This window comes from Nesoenas mayeri (assembly GCF_963082525.1).
Source record: "Nesoenas mayeri genome assembly, chromosome: 5".
NCBI classification, from domain to species: Eukaryota; Metazoa; Chordata; class Aves; order Columbiformes; family Columbidae; genus Nesoenas; species Nesoenas mayeri.
The window spans coordinates 48,434,884-48,451,272 of record NC_137548.1 but is presented as its reverse complement, the minus strand read 5'-3'; the positions used below and the strand labels follow the sequence as shown (position 1 = coordinate 48,451,272).

Sequence of the window (16,389 nt, the reverse complement as noted above, 5' to 3'; positions counted from 1 at the left end):
ACATATTTCTTCATGGTTTGTTCCCTGAATTAGAAAAGTGTGATGTTACTCAGCTTGGTTTGTGTGCACAATAAAACATGCTACAAAGATGCTGTAGAAGAGTTGGCCACAGAAAAAAATTGTGACTTGAATGATGGTGGCTTGGCTTACTATAAATTCAGGGAATGATAACCAGAAGCAGAGCTGTGATTAAGGCATTCAGTTTCAAGAGAGAAAAATATTTTTCTTGTGTAAAAGACAGGGATTAGTTAGTCAAGTTACTTGAGCAGGAAAGCTTGTATGTAGACAGTTTTGACACTTAATTAGAATGTTGAAGAAATACCAGGAATTCCTATTCATGCAAAGGTAAACTTATTCATGGAGTTCTGTGTCTAAATAGATAATAGGTATCTCCAGAATGTTATTATCAAAAGTAAAAAGTTGGGAATGAATGGAAAAATGGTCTGCTTATCAAAAATACCCCATGTCTTGGATATGAAGTATATGGCTATGGTAAGAATCTACAGAAATATAGCTCAGACAGACCTTGTTAGGAACATAAAAACAGTTTTCAAAAGGTCCTTTAGTCATATAAACTGAAGTTTCTAAGGATAAATGCAGTGAGGATGTCATTGAGATTAAAGCTATTTATCTATTATGATTCAAAACCTAAATAAGTGTTGTCTTCTTTCCCAGATTTCCAAGTTTTAGCTAGTAAGCAAAAATTAGTGGGGCCAAGTTGCATCTATTTATCATACAATGTTCAGATTAACGTTGAAGAAAAGCAAGTGTTTTATCAACACTTATGGAGGAAGGAATATTTCTACATATCTGTAGGTTCAACCTGAAAGAGAAGGAAGCCTTCAGAGCCAATTTGAAGGACAGGATTACTCAAAGGTTGAAACAAGGATGCATTCAAACAATGATTTTGCAAACAGAAGGTTGTGCTACTCAAAACTTTTACCTCTTTCTCTAGATAATCAGGGAATTATTTGATGAGGAGGAAAATCTTATTTATTTGAATTGAATGCATCATATATAGGGTCACATTGGAAATTATTGATTAAGAAGGGAATTAATGCAAAAATCATGAAGTGGAGAAGGAGATGGTAAAGGAGAAGAGAGATGAAAAAGAACCTTTGGAATAGAGGGTTGGACTGATCCGTTGTCATCATATGGTAAAACTGAATCATCATACAGAAAGGTTTGAGTGCATTGAGGATTAGAGTAATACAAATGAGGTAAAACTCAGCAGTACAGTAGGGAAAAACACTTCTAATGGAGCGACTAATCACAAAACTATTCTGAATTGTGACTACCATGGGAGTAGGGAGCTCAGAAATGGTGTGAATTTGAGTGAGATAATGGACAACTATCAGTTGTCAACAAGATATTCATCCATGGGAAAAGAAAAATGTCTTGAGAGCTATCAGTCAAAGCATTTCTAGCAGAGGTGGAAGGTTTGTGAACAAGTGATTGAAGCTAGAAAAGGTCCAAAGAAAAGCAAGTAGGATGATAAAGGCAATGGAGACATTAATGAAAAATTTCAGTTCTTTGACTTAGAAAGGCAAGTGGAATAGGTGATATTGCACATGAACAAGGAGGATAACCACAACCAACAGACAACATTTTAAACCAAAGAATACAAGATGAAATAGAGGTTCTGTTACTGTATGGAGTCTGAAATTGAAAGCAAGAAGGCTTTGGAGGAGCCCTCCATTAGAAACAGTCCACAGTACTCATGGAACTTTTAAGATGGGGATTGGAAAATTCACTTTTTTGACTAGGTGGCTGTATGGAAATAGTGGAAGAATGATGAGGAGGATCATTGTAAATATGCCCAAGCACCTATAGCTGGGGTGTAGGAAAAACACATACATCACACTAATTGTTTTACTGACCCTGTGTACTTGACAAGTAGAACCTCTGTGTTAGATAACATAGGCCTGTGAGAAACTCTAAGGCACCTGATCATTATACCTGAGATTCCCGCTTTGTTATGAGAAAGATCAGAGCACAGCGGAAGGCTGCGTCTGCTTAAAGCCTTGAAATACAGGCTAACACAGCAGGCCCAGTGATCTTCTACCAGGGCTGAATTCTACAGTGTCTGCCTTTCTGCTTGTGTCACCTCTGCCAAGGAGCTTTTTTGGAGGTGCCCTGGTAGCATGGTAACTAAAATAAATTTGCTCTTTGCAATTGCATTTGTGGCCTATGCTTGTTCTTGCAACCTGCCTGTGTTGACTCACACAGTGTCTGAGCAGGGCTTTCTGTGCTTTTCTGAGCTTTCTGTGAACCTGGAAGATCTTTCCAAACTTACAGCCTAAATGTGTATTCAGTCTTTGTGAAAAGTTAGTCCCTGGTTCCTCTCTTCAGTTCCCTTAATCGACAGTGAAGGAACTATTCAGATCTTCCATATAAACACACTTCTTAGTACACATTTTCCAAGGTTCATCTTTCTGAACACAGCAGTGAACTGTTACAAGTTGAGTGGGTTTAGTGTCATTTCCAGTACTAGCCAAGAAGAAAAAAAACTTCTTTTTTTTTCACCTCTACCATTTTTACGAAAGAGCCTGCAAGTAAAAAACCCTTTCATTTTACTTTATTTGGAAGGGAAGATTAACAGGTTAAAATAGCCTGTCATCATTTTAGATGGTATAAACCACCAAAATACCAGCTCCCCAGGGAACCACTGGCCTGCTGAGGAACTGCACAGGTGGAAATTTGAGAAACGGGATGTGATATGAAAATGTCATCCTGATGACCTTATTTAAATTACAAGCAAAAAATATCCATCCTCAGACATTAATTAAGTATTTAATTTTATCATACTCTGCTGTTGCTCGCTTCCTTCTCCTTCCATCTCCCAAGTGGTATATTGTTTTACTCCTACAAGTGTCCTGGTTTTGTTAAAAACAAGACCAGTTCTCTTTTAGTGATTTTTCTTTCAATTCTTCTAGGTGGCTGTACTTTTCTGAGTTTTAGCCTGCAAATTTTTTTCTAGGATGCTGTACTCGGTGCTGATAAGAGACCAACGGAATGCTGAAGAAGCTCCTATTTAGATTTATTACTATGGTAGCTAAGAAAGACTGATAAGTTTTCCCACATTACATTGTGAGAGGGGCATGTTTGAGGAGGGGTGCATGGAACAGGTGACTAGAACTGACCAACGGAAGTATTCCATCCCATAATCATCATACCCCCTAATAAGAGGGTGATCGCGAGGGTCAAGGTCTCTTCAACCATGGCCAGCATCTAGAGAGGACCCTGTCTGTCTGCCTGTGATCTACAGGCCTGAGGCCCTGCATCCCTGCAACCAGGTTCTGGTTTGCTGTGAAGTCCCGCCCATGACTTCCGGGGGCCTGACCTGCACCTGCCGAAGCCACGTCAGCTCTGCACACACAGCTCTGCCACTGCTGGAATGACGCCAACTCCACATCAAGCATTGGTTTTGTATATTTTGTATATATACTCTATTTATTAGTAGCACTAGTAAAACCCCTTTAAAACTTTCCAACTTGAAGTCTAAGTCTCTCTTCCTTTCCCTTTATCTTTCTAATCATTTTTCTGATCTAAAGGAAAGGGGTGATGGGAAGTGAGGGGATAACAGGGAGCATCTGCCATGGTTTATTGCCTCCTTGCCTGAAACCTTGACAACAAGAAGTTACTATGTGGCACAAGAAGTCACCATGTGGTACTCAAGCATAAATTGCACAGATAATGAAATGGCTGACTTTTCTGCACTAATGTAGCTGTTCTGAGTGGCTAAAGTATGCAGAAATTCTACTCTAAACAGTTCCCTCCACAGACCAAATTCTCTGTCACTTCTTTGATGCACTTATCTTGCCCAGTGTAAGTATATTATACATTACCACTTGGAAACAGTTTGCCAGTCTTAACATGTGAATTAATGGCCTATCTGGAGTGGCTAAGTCTGCCTGGAATTTTGTTGCATAAACAGCACACAGAAAGATGCATGAAATATAACATATTAGGACATATACATATATATGCAGCCTCAACTGCAGCAACCATGAGATGGTGGAGTTCAGGATCCTGCATGGAGAAAGCAGGACAATAAGCAGAACTAAAACCTTGGACTTCAGCAGGGCAAACTTTGGCCTCTTCAAGGACCTGATTGGAAGAATCCAATGGGATAGGGCTCTAGAAGGTAGTGGGGTCCAAGAGAGCTGGCTAGTATTCCTCCAAGCTCAAGACTGGTACAACCCTATGAGGAAGAAATCAAGTAAAGGGAGTAAGAGGCTGGCATGGATGAGTAAGGAGCTCCAGTCAAAACTCAGGTGGAAGAAGGATGTTTATGTAATGTGGAAAAAGGGACAGACAACCTGGGAGGAATATAAGGAGGCTGTTAGAGTATGCAGGGATGTGGTGAGGAAGGCCAGGCTCCACTTGAATGCAAATCTGGCTAGAGATGTCAAAGACAACAATAAGGGCTTCTTTAAGTACAGCAGCAGCAAAAGGAAGGCTAGGAAAAGTGTAGGTCCGCTGCTGAATGAAGAGGGTGCCCTAGTGATGGATGATACAAAGCAGACAGTGTTACTGAATGCTGCCTTTGCTTCTGTCTTTACTGCTAAAACCAGCCCTCAGGAATCCCAGACCCTAGAGACAGAAGAGAAAGTCTGGCAAAAGGCAGACTTTCCCTTAGTTGAGAAACATCAGGTTAGAGATTGCTCAAACTGGACATCCACAAATCCATGGGCCCCAGTGGGGTGCACCCACAAGGGCTGAGAGAGTTGGCAGAGTACCTAAGGTTCAGCTAAGGTTCAGAGCAGCTAAGCCACTCTCCATCATCTCTGAAAGTCCCTGGAGAACAAGAGAGGTGCCTGAGAACTGATAGAAAGCCAGCATCATTCCAGTCTTCAAAAAGGGCAAGAAGGATGACCCAGGAAACTACAGACCAGTTAGCCTCACCTCCATCCTTGGAAAGTTGATGGTACAGCTTATTCTGGATGTCATCTCCAAGCATGTGGAGGAAAAGAAGGTTATTAGGAGTAGCCAGCATGGGTTCACCAAAGGGAAATAATGTTTGACCCAACCTGATAGCCTTTTGTGATGATATGACTAGCTGAGTAGATGAGGGAAGAGCAGTGGACGTTGTCTACCTTAGCTTCAGTAAGGCTTTTGACACTGGCTCTCACAACATCCTCACAGGCAAGCCCAGGAAGTGGGGGCTGGACGAATACACAATGAGATGGATCGTGAACTGGCTGGATGGCAGACCTCAGAGGGTTGTGATCAATGTTGGAGAGTCTGTTTGGAGGCCTATAGTTAGTGGAGTTCCTCAGGGGTCAGTATTGGGTCCAGTCCTTTTCAACCTGTTCATCAATGACCTGCATGAAGACACTGAGTGCTCCATCAGTAAGCTTGCTGATGATACAGAACTGGGAGGAAGGCTTGACACACCAGAAAACTGTGCTGCCATTCAGCAAGACCTGGAGAGGCTGGAGGACTGGGCAGAGAAAAACCTGATGGAATTCAACAAGGGCAAATGTAGGGTCCTACACCTGGGGAGTAATAACGCCATGCACCGGTACAGTTTAGGGGTTCACCTGCTGGAATGCAGCTTTTCAGAGAAGGACCTGGGACTCCTGGTTGACGACAGGTTGCCCATGAGCCAGCAATGTGCCCTTGTGGCCAAGAAGGCCAATGGTATCCTGGGGTGCATTAAGAAGAGTGTGACCTGCAGGTTAAGAGAGTTTATCCTCCCCTGCTACTCTCCCCTGGTGAGGCTGCATCTGGAGTACCGCATCCAGTTCTGGGCTCCCCAGGACAAGAAATTACTGGAGGGAGTCTAACAGTGGGCTACAAAGATGATTAGGAGCCTAGAGCATCTTTCTTATGAGGAGAGACAGAGAGAGCTGGGTCTATTCAGCCTGGAGAAGGCTGAGAGGGGATCTTATTTATGCTTATAAATACCTCCAGGGTGGATGTCAAGAGGATGGGATCAGATTCTTTTCAGTGGTGCCCAACCATAGGATGAGGTGCAATGGGCACAGACTGAAACATAGGAGGTTCCATCTAAACATGAGGATAAACTTCTTTACTTTGAGGGTGCCAGAGCACTGGAACAGGCTGCCCAGAGAGGTTGTGGAGTCTCCTTCTCCGGAGACATTCAAAACATGTCTGGATACATTTTTGTGTGATCTGCTCTAGGTGAACCTGCTTTACAGGTGGGTTGGACTAGATGATCTCCAGAGGTCCCTTCCAACCCTCAACATTCTGTGATATACACCATTACTCCAAGAAAGTAATTTCTGTTCATTATTGCCCTACCTTTCACTTGAGAAAAAAACTTGCAGATTATTTCAGTTTATCAGCACAATACATTGTCAGTGAGGGGACATGCATTATTAGCCACAGTTGACTTTTGCTATGGAGGATGCTGAATAGGGGAGAGAATTCTCTATGAGATAAAGTGAGAAAGTGGTAGGCATGCATGGTACTATCTAATCCCTCCAATGCAGGAAAATAAAATTGAAGGAAAACAATCTAGAGGGTTGTGAGGAGGCTTGAAATAAGCAGCATGTTGATTTGATAATAGGATCTTCTAAACCAAAAATTTACACAATGACATTTGTCTTGTCTCTTCCTTCCAAATGTAATTATTTTCTTTTTTTTCCCCCCATCCTTTCCCAACAGGTACATTGTTCCAGACTGATTCAGCTGTTTCATTTTGCTCAGTGTCTTGCTCAATTAAGTATTATATTTGCTTTCAAGGCACATTCAGAACTTTGTTGGAAATGAGTCCATAACTTTTCATTATTAGGGCTGAACGATTAAAATTATTTTTCCCGATGGCTGGCATAGAAGCAACGCCAAAACCTTGGTAGCTCTTTAAAGACCTTGCAGTACTAGTTGTTGTAGATGCTTGATGCACTGTTTGGCAGTCCAGGTGGGATTAAGCTGACCTTTATACCACGTAATATTTTCCCATCGCATTTGTCAAGCTTACATTCACCAGTTTCTGGAGTTTATAATATAACTGTGGTAGTGATTTTTTGTTTTTTTTTTCCCTATTTAGGGATTGGAAAGGCCTCAAAAGATCATCTAGTCCAATCCCCCTGTCGGAGCAGGAAAACTGATCTAGCTGAGTACATCAGACAGTGAGTTAGACATTCTGAATCTCCAGTGCAAGGAGTCTACATCTCTTCATTGCTGCAAAGTTAGCAGGTGTTTTCTTCCAAAGCTTGTTCAGTAAATATTCAATGTGATGGAAAAGCCTGTTTTTATGTTATTATAAAAATAATGGCTAAAAAAGCCATGTAGATGCTCCCAAATTAGATGTAAAACATTTATATGCTGGGGGCCACCCAGCTAGGAAACATCTTGGTAGAAAAGGACCTGGGAGGCCTGGTGGACACAAAGCTGAACATGAGTCAGTAAATGGATCCTTGCTGCGAAGAAGGCTAATAATATCCTAGGTTGCATCATGCAAAGTATTTCCAGCAGGTCAAGGGAGGTGATCCTTCTCCTCTGCTCAGCACTGGTGAGGCCACAACTGGAGTATTGTGTCCAGTTCTGGGTTCTCCAGTATGAAAGACACGGACAGACTGGAGACAATACAGTGAAGGGCCACTAAGATGATGAAGGGCCCAGAGCATCTCTGCTATGAGGAAAGGCTGACACACCTGAGACTGTTTAGCCTGGAGAAGAGAAGTCTCAGAGGGGAACTTAAAAGTTTATTTAAATACCCAAAGGGAGGGAGTAACAATGACAGAGCCAGGCTCTTCAAGTGGTGCCCAATAACAGGACCAGAGGCAACGGGAACAAACTGAAATTCCTTCTGAATGTCAAGAAAACATGTTTGTACTGTGAGGATGAGCAAGCTGGATGACTGGCACAGGTTGCCCAGTGAAGTTATGGGCTCTCCACCCTCAGAGATATTTAAAAGCTGTCTGGACATGATCCTGTGCAACTGGCTTCAGATAACTCTGCTTGAGCAGGGGAGTTGGATCAGATACCTCCAAAAGTCCCTTCCAAACTCAGCCAGTCTGTGATTCTGTGATTTATTAATAGTTTGGGGACTGATGGGAGTTCAGTCATGACAGTATAGATTGATAGAAATGACTAAAAATACTTACCTGAACCTTTACCCAGCCTCCTGACACTACTGCAATAGCCAAGCCATTTCAATAGTCATATGACTATTGAACTCTGGAGCTCATGTACATACCTTTGCTTTTCACAGCTGCTTCTGTTATTTGCTTTTTGTATTTTACTTAGTGAAGAATGAAAATATCCTGGATTCATTATTGCATTTACTGTATTTAAGCCAATTTCATTTTCAGTCAGTTGAACGTTTTCTTTGTGAACATGAGAAGAGGGTGCTTAACTGCTTTTGCAAAAAAGTTTTCTTGTCATGTGAAAAGACGATTTAAAGCAGCTGCTGTTAATGGTCTTGGTTTTATGAAAAAATATTCCCTTGCTCCAATATTTAATTCAGTGGCAATTAAAGGTGAACAAATTTTGTATGCTAATCTGATATGTTTTCCCAGAACAACAGATATAATTAATGGTGGACAGAACATCAGCATCTATACATCAAGACTGAGAAGCAATACATAATGCATCCAGTTTGCAGTAAGTGATGTGAAAATAAATAAGGTAGCATAAATTAGTCTGAAGAAGAAATAAACACTGTAACCAAACATGTAAGTAGAGATTATTTCCATACATATTATTTTTAAGTTCAAATAGCAAGATCCTAATACTCTGAGATCTGCTGCTAGAATGACTAAAGAAAATCTTACACATGATCTCTTGGTTTATTATTGTTCATATGTTCTTTAAAATTACTTCAGTTCACCTTACTGAAAGAAAAGATGATACTGCAATTGATCAAAGTTGTAACTTTTTTTTTTTTTTAATGAATGTGTCGTTATCATTCACAAGTAGTATTTAGCCAAATACAAGATTGCTAAACAAAGGTAATAGAAAAACAGAAAGATAACCATGCAGACTGTAAGATCTACTTTGAGGCAGTAATTCTGCTGCTTCTGCCCTTATGGGTGACTTCAGTATCTTGTGATTAAAACCATATGAAACTTTGATATTGAGATTCAAAAGGCAAGATGGATGTATATATTACAAAGGAGCTGCTCTATATGGCCACCACAGTACTTCTGAGATCACAAAATTGTGATGATTTTGGTGAAAGCGTCAGATTTCCCTGTGAAACCTGCTTATTCTAGACTTAAACAAGTTTTTGTGAAGTTGTTAGTTGTTCTTCATGAAATTAATATAAGAAAGGTTATCAAGGCCATAACTCTTGTTTTTTTTGAAAAAATACTATCTAGCTCCAAGTACTTCTTACTCTGGAAGTACCAGGTTTGTTCCTGAGACTTTTTTCTAAATAATGATTGCATTCTTGGTCACTGAAATAATTTAGGGCTTTACTTAATGTAGTCTGGCAGGAAAAGAGCATGAAGCTTGTCGAAGTGGTCCTGCATTAGTATTTATGTAGATAGTATTGTCTGTTTATAAACCCCTGATCTTCTCTGTCCCTGTACAAATATTTTGCTTTATTTCCATGGAGCTAATTATGCACAGACCACACAAAATTCCTACAAACACTCCAGTGCATCTTCAAATCCTCTCAGCAAAGTAGTGTATCTATTTAAGCTCATTTTTTAATCGTACACATCTTCATGTATCCAAACCAATGTGGCTTAAACACAAAAAAATTAGTCTGTTGGTCCTGTCAAAGACAATTATTTTCAACATTCTGTGTTGCCCCCTGCTTTGCTGGGTTCTATTATTTTTTTGTCTTTCTCTTTGGGACTGATTTTATAGGAAAATAAGCCTCATTGTTAGAAATTTTTTCTCACATGCTGTAAAATTCTGATCACTATATGCACTCCTTCTCAAGCCAATGGGATCACATACATCAGTATTTACCACAAAATAATTTATTTGCTCTTGTAAGAGAGAACTGTGAAGGATTTTTGCAACACTGACCTACCAAGTTCTAATTGCAGTAAAATATAAATTACTGTCTCTGGGCAACATAATAAGAGAGAATTAATGAATGAACATTTAACTTCATCTCTTCAAATGAAAAAATCTATTTTGGAGGAATTGTTTTGTTTGCAATGCATAAATGAATATCCAATCTGACCCATTGAAGGAGAAAGTGTTAGGCTGAACATAAATATTTCTACACTGATTAGCACTTCTTCATTTTATTGCTTAATCTAATAATATACATAAATGAGGACATAAATGTAAATGCATATTCTTATAAATATGCAATCAACTCAATTCCTAAGACAGAATTACAAAGTTCTTCAAAAATACAGAGTTCTAACCTGAGAGCTGGGAGAGATGATAACCACTTTGCCTAAGGTGTTGAGGGAAATAGACGCTCAGGTTTTGTATTTTAGGGCAGAGGATTAGAGAAGAATCAAATGAAAAGAAAGGAAAAAAAAATCATATGAAGAGGAAATTGTTTCCTTCTAGTTGTGATCTTCTTGGTGGTGGAAAAACTGACAGTCATTGCTGCTTCAGGAGCACATGTCTTACAGTCTGCTAGGCACATGGGGGAAAAGATGCCACCAGCATCACTAACTCTCTGCCCATATATTCTACACAAATATAGTAAATCTGTATGCTCTGAAATGCAGTGAGAATGTATAGTGGGGAAAAAATTGTCTTTCTAACAAATTATTTTGAACATGGTGACAAAATAGGCATCCAATCTCATCTCATACTATGCAATAATATTTACAGGAGTCAGAAGTCATAAAGATATATTCTTACATGCCCTCAAGTGAGTGCAGGTAAGAACATTTTTGTTATAATTTTTATTTAATCAAGAAGATAAAAGGGCAACAGTCCGGGCAGAAAGTTTCTCTGAACTAATGTGTTAAATCAACCTCTTTTTTGTTCTCTTTTAGCATAATTCTCATTAGTCAAATGGGTAAAACAGAATAAAAATAAATTGTTCCTTTGTTGAATGACTGGAAGTACAGGTGAACATTTATTCTACTAGGTGATATTATGAAAGATAGTAAAGAGTTGTGTTTCAGAGATTCTTCAGCAGGTAAACAATTTCCTTTCTCTTTGGGAATTTCTTTTCATCCTGAGCACTTTTATTTGAACAAAATGTGCAGTCATCAGTAGTTCCTGAGCAGCAGCTAGGAATAATTGAAGCTACCTGGAGTGTGAAATAGGCATTTGATGAGCCAGTATCACAAGCCATTGATAACTGTATGGTGACACAGAAACTGGTATTCAAGAGGGAATATGATAGAACATGTCTCTGTATCCAGTACCTTCAACAATGTGCTATCAGTCATTACAGATATCCTGAGAATTACCACATGCTGAAGCTAGGCTGTTCACTGTGTGAAAACACGAGAGAATATGGACAGTTCACTGTCAAACACATATTCTATTTAAACTTTTAAAGAATATTTCTGAGAGAACTTACATGGACTAATTTTTTACCTAACATCCTGCCAGAGAAAAATGGGTTAAACGACAGTTTTGTAAAACTTAAAATGAAAAAATGTGAAACATCTGCTTCTTAAATTTAGGTAAGAATGTTGAGTACTTATTGTGATGGAAGAGGCAAGATTACCTGTAGCAGGGAGAAAACGGGGCCTTTTGGAGACTGTAAAAAGGGGAAGTTAAAATATGAAAATGATGAGATGTCAAAATTTCTTCAGTGAGTTGTTAAGAGGAGACACTGTATGAGGATGCACGTTTTAGGTCTTGCACAAAAGGAGGAAAAAAAACCCAAACCCATGTGCTTCTGTCATAGTTAATATCGGTACTATGGAATTATAGATTCTAGTGAGACAGAGACAAGACATTGAGATGCCTGAATGCCTTTCACAAATTCAACTCCCTTACCTCCTGGTAGGGTGGCAAGTAAATCTATGTTTTGAAATGTTCACCTGAAATCACATTTTAAGTTGGCTTTCCTTATTTACAATCTTTTTTCCTGTTTCCTTTAATTGTTGGTTTACTTTACTCCCTCCTAGCTCAGCTCCCAATCTCTTCGTTGCCACACTCTGATGTTTCCTAAGCAAAACAGAGTGTTTTCCATGCCTTCCACAGTGCTGAGCACTCAGTTTCTGACTTCAGGAAAACACAATAAAGTGGCATTATAGAGGAAAACTTATTTTACTGTTTTCTGAGTCACTGGCAGAAATAAAGACTTTATTGTTATAATTACTTGACTACACTTTTGAGCTATGCAGATCTGAAATAAGCTGAAAGCATGAATTTCATATTCAATTTATGAGATGTTAGAAATCAAAGAATATCTGATATGATTTGGTCAAATAACTCTACATTTCAAAACATACTTCAGGTCCCCTAAGGATAATTTAGGATTATAAAAAGCAAAACACATTAAATATGATTAAAGCTTTCCATTTTTCATGCCTTAAATATGTAGGATTGATGTTGCTTTGCTTGGTGTTCCCTGTAATAAACATTCTTGCCTTTCCAAGAAAAGTATCAAAACATCAAAAAAATTTTGTTTTAATTAATAATTTCCCATATTACATATCAGTTTTGCATATTTGATTACTTCACAGTGTGATGTGCCTGGGCAGAATTTAGCTTACACAGTTCAGGAAAAAACTCAGAAAACTTGTTTTGCCATTGGCTCACATCCTCAGTAGCAAACTTGGTGGATTTAAAGCAGTATATAGTGGTAAGCATACACAATGGCAGTAGTTTGAATTTATTTTGCCCAGTTATAAGTAAGAGAAATAGAAAATGGTGTATAATAATATCTCAGTGGTATAAGTGATCAGTTAGCTACACAAGCTCTCTCTTGGACAAGAATTAAGAGGCAGTCTAATATGGATGACACAATTGTGGGTGTTTACTACAGACCAGCTGATCAGGAAGTTGATGAGGCTTTCTACAGACAGCTGAAAGTAGCCTCATTATCAGAGGCACTGGTTCTCATGGGGGACTTCAACCACCCTGATATCTGCTGGAAGTACAATACAGCTCAGCACACAGAATCCAGGAGGTTCCTGCAGATCATTGATGATAACTTTTTGACACAGGTAGTGAAGGAGCCAATGAGGAGAATTGTGTTGCTGGACCTTGTCCTAACAAACCAAGAAGGACTGTTTGGAGATATGAAGGTTAGGGGCACCCTCAGCTGCAGTGACCATTAGATGGTAGAGTTCAGGATCCTGCATGAAGGAAACAGGGCAATAAGTAGGATTACAACCATGGACTTCAGGAGAGCTAACTTTAGCCTCTTCAAGATCCTGCTTGGAGGAATCCTCTGGGTTAAGGCTGTAGAAGGCAGAGGGGGGGCCAAGAGAACTTGAATACCTATTATGTGTGTCAGCCCTATTGCTCCCCAAATAGCACCCAGAACCTCACCCAGAGTTCCCTATAGAGTGGACAAGCCAAGTCAAATATCTCTAAATGAGATCTATAAGGGCGATTTCCTATAGCTGTGGCAGGAAATGTTTAGAGGAAGAGGGCTATTTCTAAAATCTCACATTCCTCTGAGGTTTAGGTCGATTTCTCAGTTTTCTAAGAAAATATTTCCATTCACACAGCATCATACCTCTAAACAACTCCTTGAATGTTGGTATCTAGCATCAAAAGTATTTATGAAGCAGTATCTGAAAGAATGAAGTCCTACTTCTCCACAGAGAAAACTGGGTTTCTCTTTTAAAATATGATCAGTAGTAGCAGTAGTGACTTTGGATTGGATTTTCCCCTTGTCTATAAAGAACTGATCTGTTTTAGTACCAACCTTATTTAAAGCTGATCACGATTAAGAATCTCAAGAAAATCACAGAAGTCGGAACCAAGTTATCACAGAGAGATACCGAGAAGTGGTTCTTTGATTTGTGTTGATATCATGGCTGAATTCTACTGAGGAATCCCTTTTTCATGTATTCTTGTAGTTTTGTTTGTTAAATATGTGATGGGTCATTCAGAAAGTTTATTGTTTCACACACACGCATATGTATAATATTATAAATATATATGTATAAATACACAAGTGTCTTTCGATGACTACATGCTATCGTGGAGCTTTCAGCCTTCATTTGCATGATGAAAGGAAAATAGATGCAAAGAAGCCTGATATCACAACTATATTTTTTTTCCTTTCTTTTTAAAAGTATTCTGAAGAGAACCTAATGTGATTTACAGCCAAACCAGAAATTATATTCCTGCTACAACTCCTCTCATTTAAAAAAAAAAAAGAAAATTGTCTCCACAAAAGCTAATACTGTTAATATTTGCATAGAAATCCAAATAGCAGAGCAACTCTGCAGAAATACAGAGGAATAATTAAACCAATTAATCCTTGAATGCCAGTTTGGTAGTTTCTATAATTTATTTGCATAGATGAGACCTTTATTTCCATTAAGATGATGTTGAGGATTTCTGCAAGTTTAGAATAAAATGTAACTATACCCCCCAAACAAACACCCCCAAACAAACAAACAAACAAAACAAAACAAAATAAAAAAAATAAAAAATAATAAAAAAACCACAAACCAATAAACAAAAATAACCTCCCAAAAAACCAGAACACAACCGTGTAACAAACTGTGTAACTGTGTGGAGCTTCTCAACTGTTGTGCAATTTCTTGGCTATAATAGAGAGACTTTGTTGCCAAATACTTGTCCTGGCTATTCCTGCCTTTCCTTCACTCATAGGTAGCCACATGCAAAGGAGATAAATGATTGGACTACGGTGGATGTTGAGAAAAATGTGTTTGTGCATTTAGAAACTGGAGTTTATTTATAAACCCCACAGGTAGCTTCTGATCCAATTTCAAAAAGCTTTTGAAAATAATGTGTTTGATGCTGAATTAAAAATAAATTTAAGGAGTGATTTCTGTTTATCCAGAATGAGTATGAGTAGATGGTCACTGCATGTAGATAATTACTGACTGAGAAAAAGCAGTCTTAATTGTTGAGTGGAAATGAGTTCTCTGTCTGTATCATCACGGTTTATGTGTCCTTCTGCAAGCTTGTATCTGATTTGAGATGATGGCTTAAAGCAGGTTTCTGAATTCTCCCCAGGCTCAACTTTTCTGTGCTGTTTTCACCTCTTTCCACCTCACAGCAATCATCAGAGAAGCAAATTCTGGTGTGCCTTTGATGTAACAGAGAGTTTTATAGAAATTCTTGAGACTTTGGACCAGTTTCCTTACTCCTCTGATCTGTTGGGTTTTATGGTATATATAGGGAGAAAAGTCAACATAGTATTTGGCCTAGTGAGGCATATTGGTCCTACATTTGTAAGTGTTCAGCCTTAAGGACAGGTTTTGCTTGCTAACCAAAGCTCAACTTTACAACTGAAATGGGGAAATCAAGCTCCTTGATTTTAATACTTGGAACAGACCCAATGTCTAAGACACTATTCCCTTTTTGTCATACTGTTAAATTTGAGGTCATTGAGAGACACATCTGAGTGCCTTTTGGGTTGTACATTGATCATACTTCTTCTGAAGACAGGCTGAACATCTGAAGTCAGATTGCTTTCCACACAATCTTGCAGACTGATTGATAGGTAGTACTCAGATCTCGAAATGCTGAAAGAGTTCTAGCTGTCAAAAAATTCTGTTTTTCTCGGGAAAAGGTATTTTTACACTGATATGTAAAAAGAATCTCCACTTAGGTCAAGAAATTACTTTTCTACCTCTAGGAGGATAACTCAATTTTACAGTTTTTACATTCAGGACAAGAGGCCAAAATCTAAATATAGAGAGGGTCAAACCGTAGCTTGTGATCCTTGCCTAGCCTCATTCTGGGAATACTTAGCAATGGGGAAAGCTCAGCTGGGACCAAAACCTCTGGTGAATTTGAGTCTCTGCCTGTAGGAAAGAATGTCTGAGGCCAGTGTTGCTGGGTGTCCCTGTATGTTCATCTAATTTCTGCCCCAATACGGAAAAGGAGACATCATCACGTGAACCTCTCCTGGAACTCTCCTCTTCTCCCCCACAAGACAACTTGTCTTGTGGCTCTCAGATTAAGGATGGTACTTCAGTCTTGCTTGTATTATCAGTGTTGCATGGCTAAAACCATGTACAAGAATGAGCATTGTAGTGTCATCAGAAGAACAATATATAAGTACCTTTTGGTTGACATCTCTGTCTCTCTAGAGCTGTTGTTTTCAGTGACAAAGAAATTATCTCCTGACAGATCATATGCTTGTTTCTTACTCTACTACTATATTTATAAGAGGGCATTATGTATTTCATGTTTCTGAGTTGCACATCAGAAATGATTCATAGACCACATTAAAATAATGCAAACCAGAAAATAACATGTTTAGCCCAGTCCTGATACCCATGTTTCAAATAGTGTGTCCCTTTTCTCTACAATTTATTTCCGTCTGTACCACTCCACTCGTAAGAATTTACAAAACAAGTCAGAGCTGCATGG

At 38.9% G+C, this 16,389-nt stretch overlaps 2 protein-coding genes across 2 annotated transcripts in view; both read left to right on the top strand.

Annotated features, from left to right (window-relative positions):
- The window catches only part of PDHX (pyruvate dehydrogenase complex component X), a 104,271-nt gene extending 97,080 nt beyond the window's left edge, over nt 1-7,191 (top strand). The window contains exon 11 of the mRNA XM_080344562.1: nt 7,019-7,191. Coding sequence (XP_080200688.1) covers nt 7,019-7,079 — 61 coding nt within the window. The 3' untranslated portion in view covers nt 7,080-7,191. The remainder of the gene's footprint in view (nt 1-7,018) is intronic.
- Nucleotides 7,192-8,511: 1,320 nt separating this feature from the next.
- Nucleotides 8,512-16,389, top strand: part of CD44 (CD44 molecule (IN blood group)) — a 78,746-nt gene continuing 70,868 nt past the window's right edge. The window contains exon 1 of the mRNA XM_080344971.1: nt 8,512-8,577. The gene's annotated coding sequence lies outside the window, so the exon portion shown is untranslated. The remainder of the gene's footprint in view (nt 8,578-16,389) is intronic.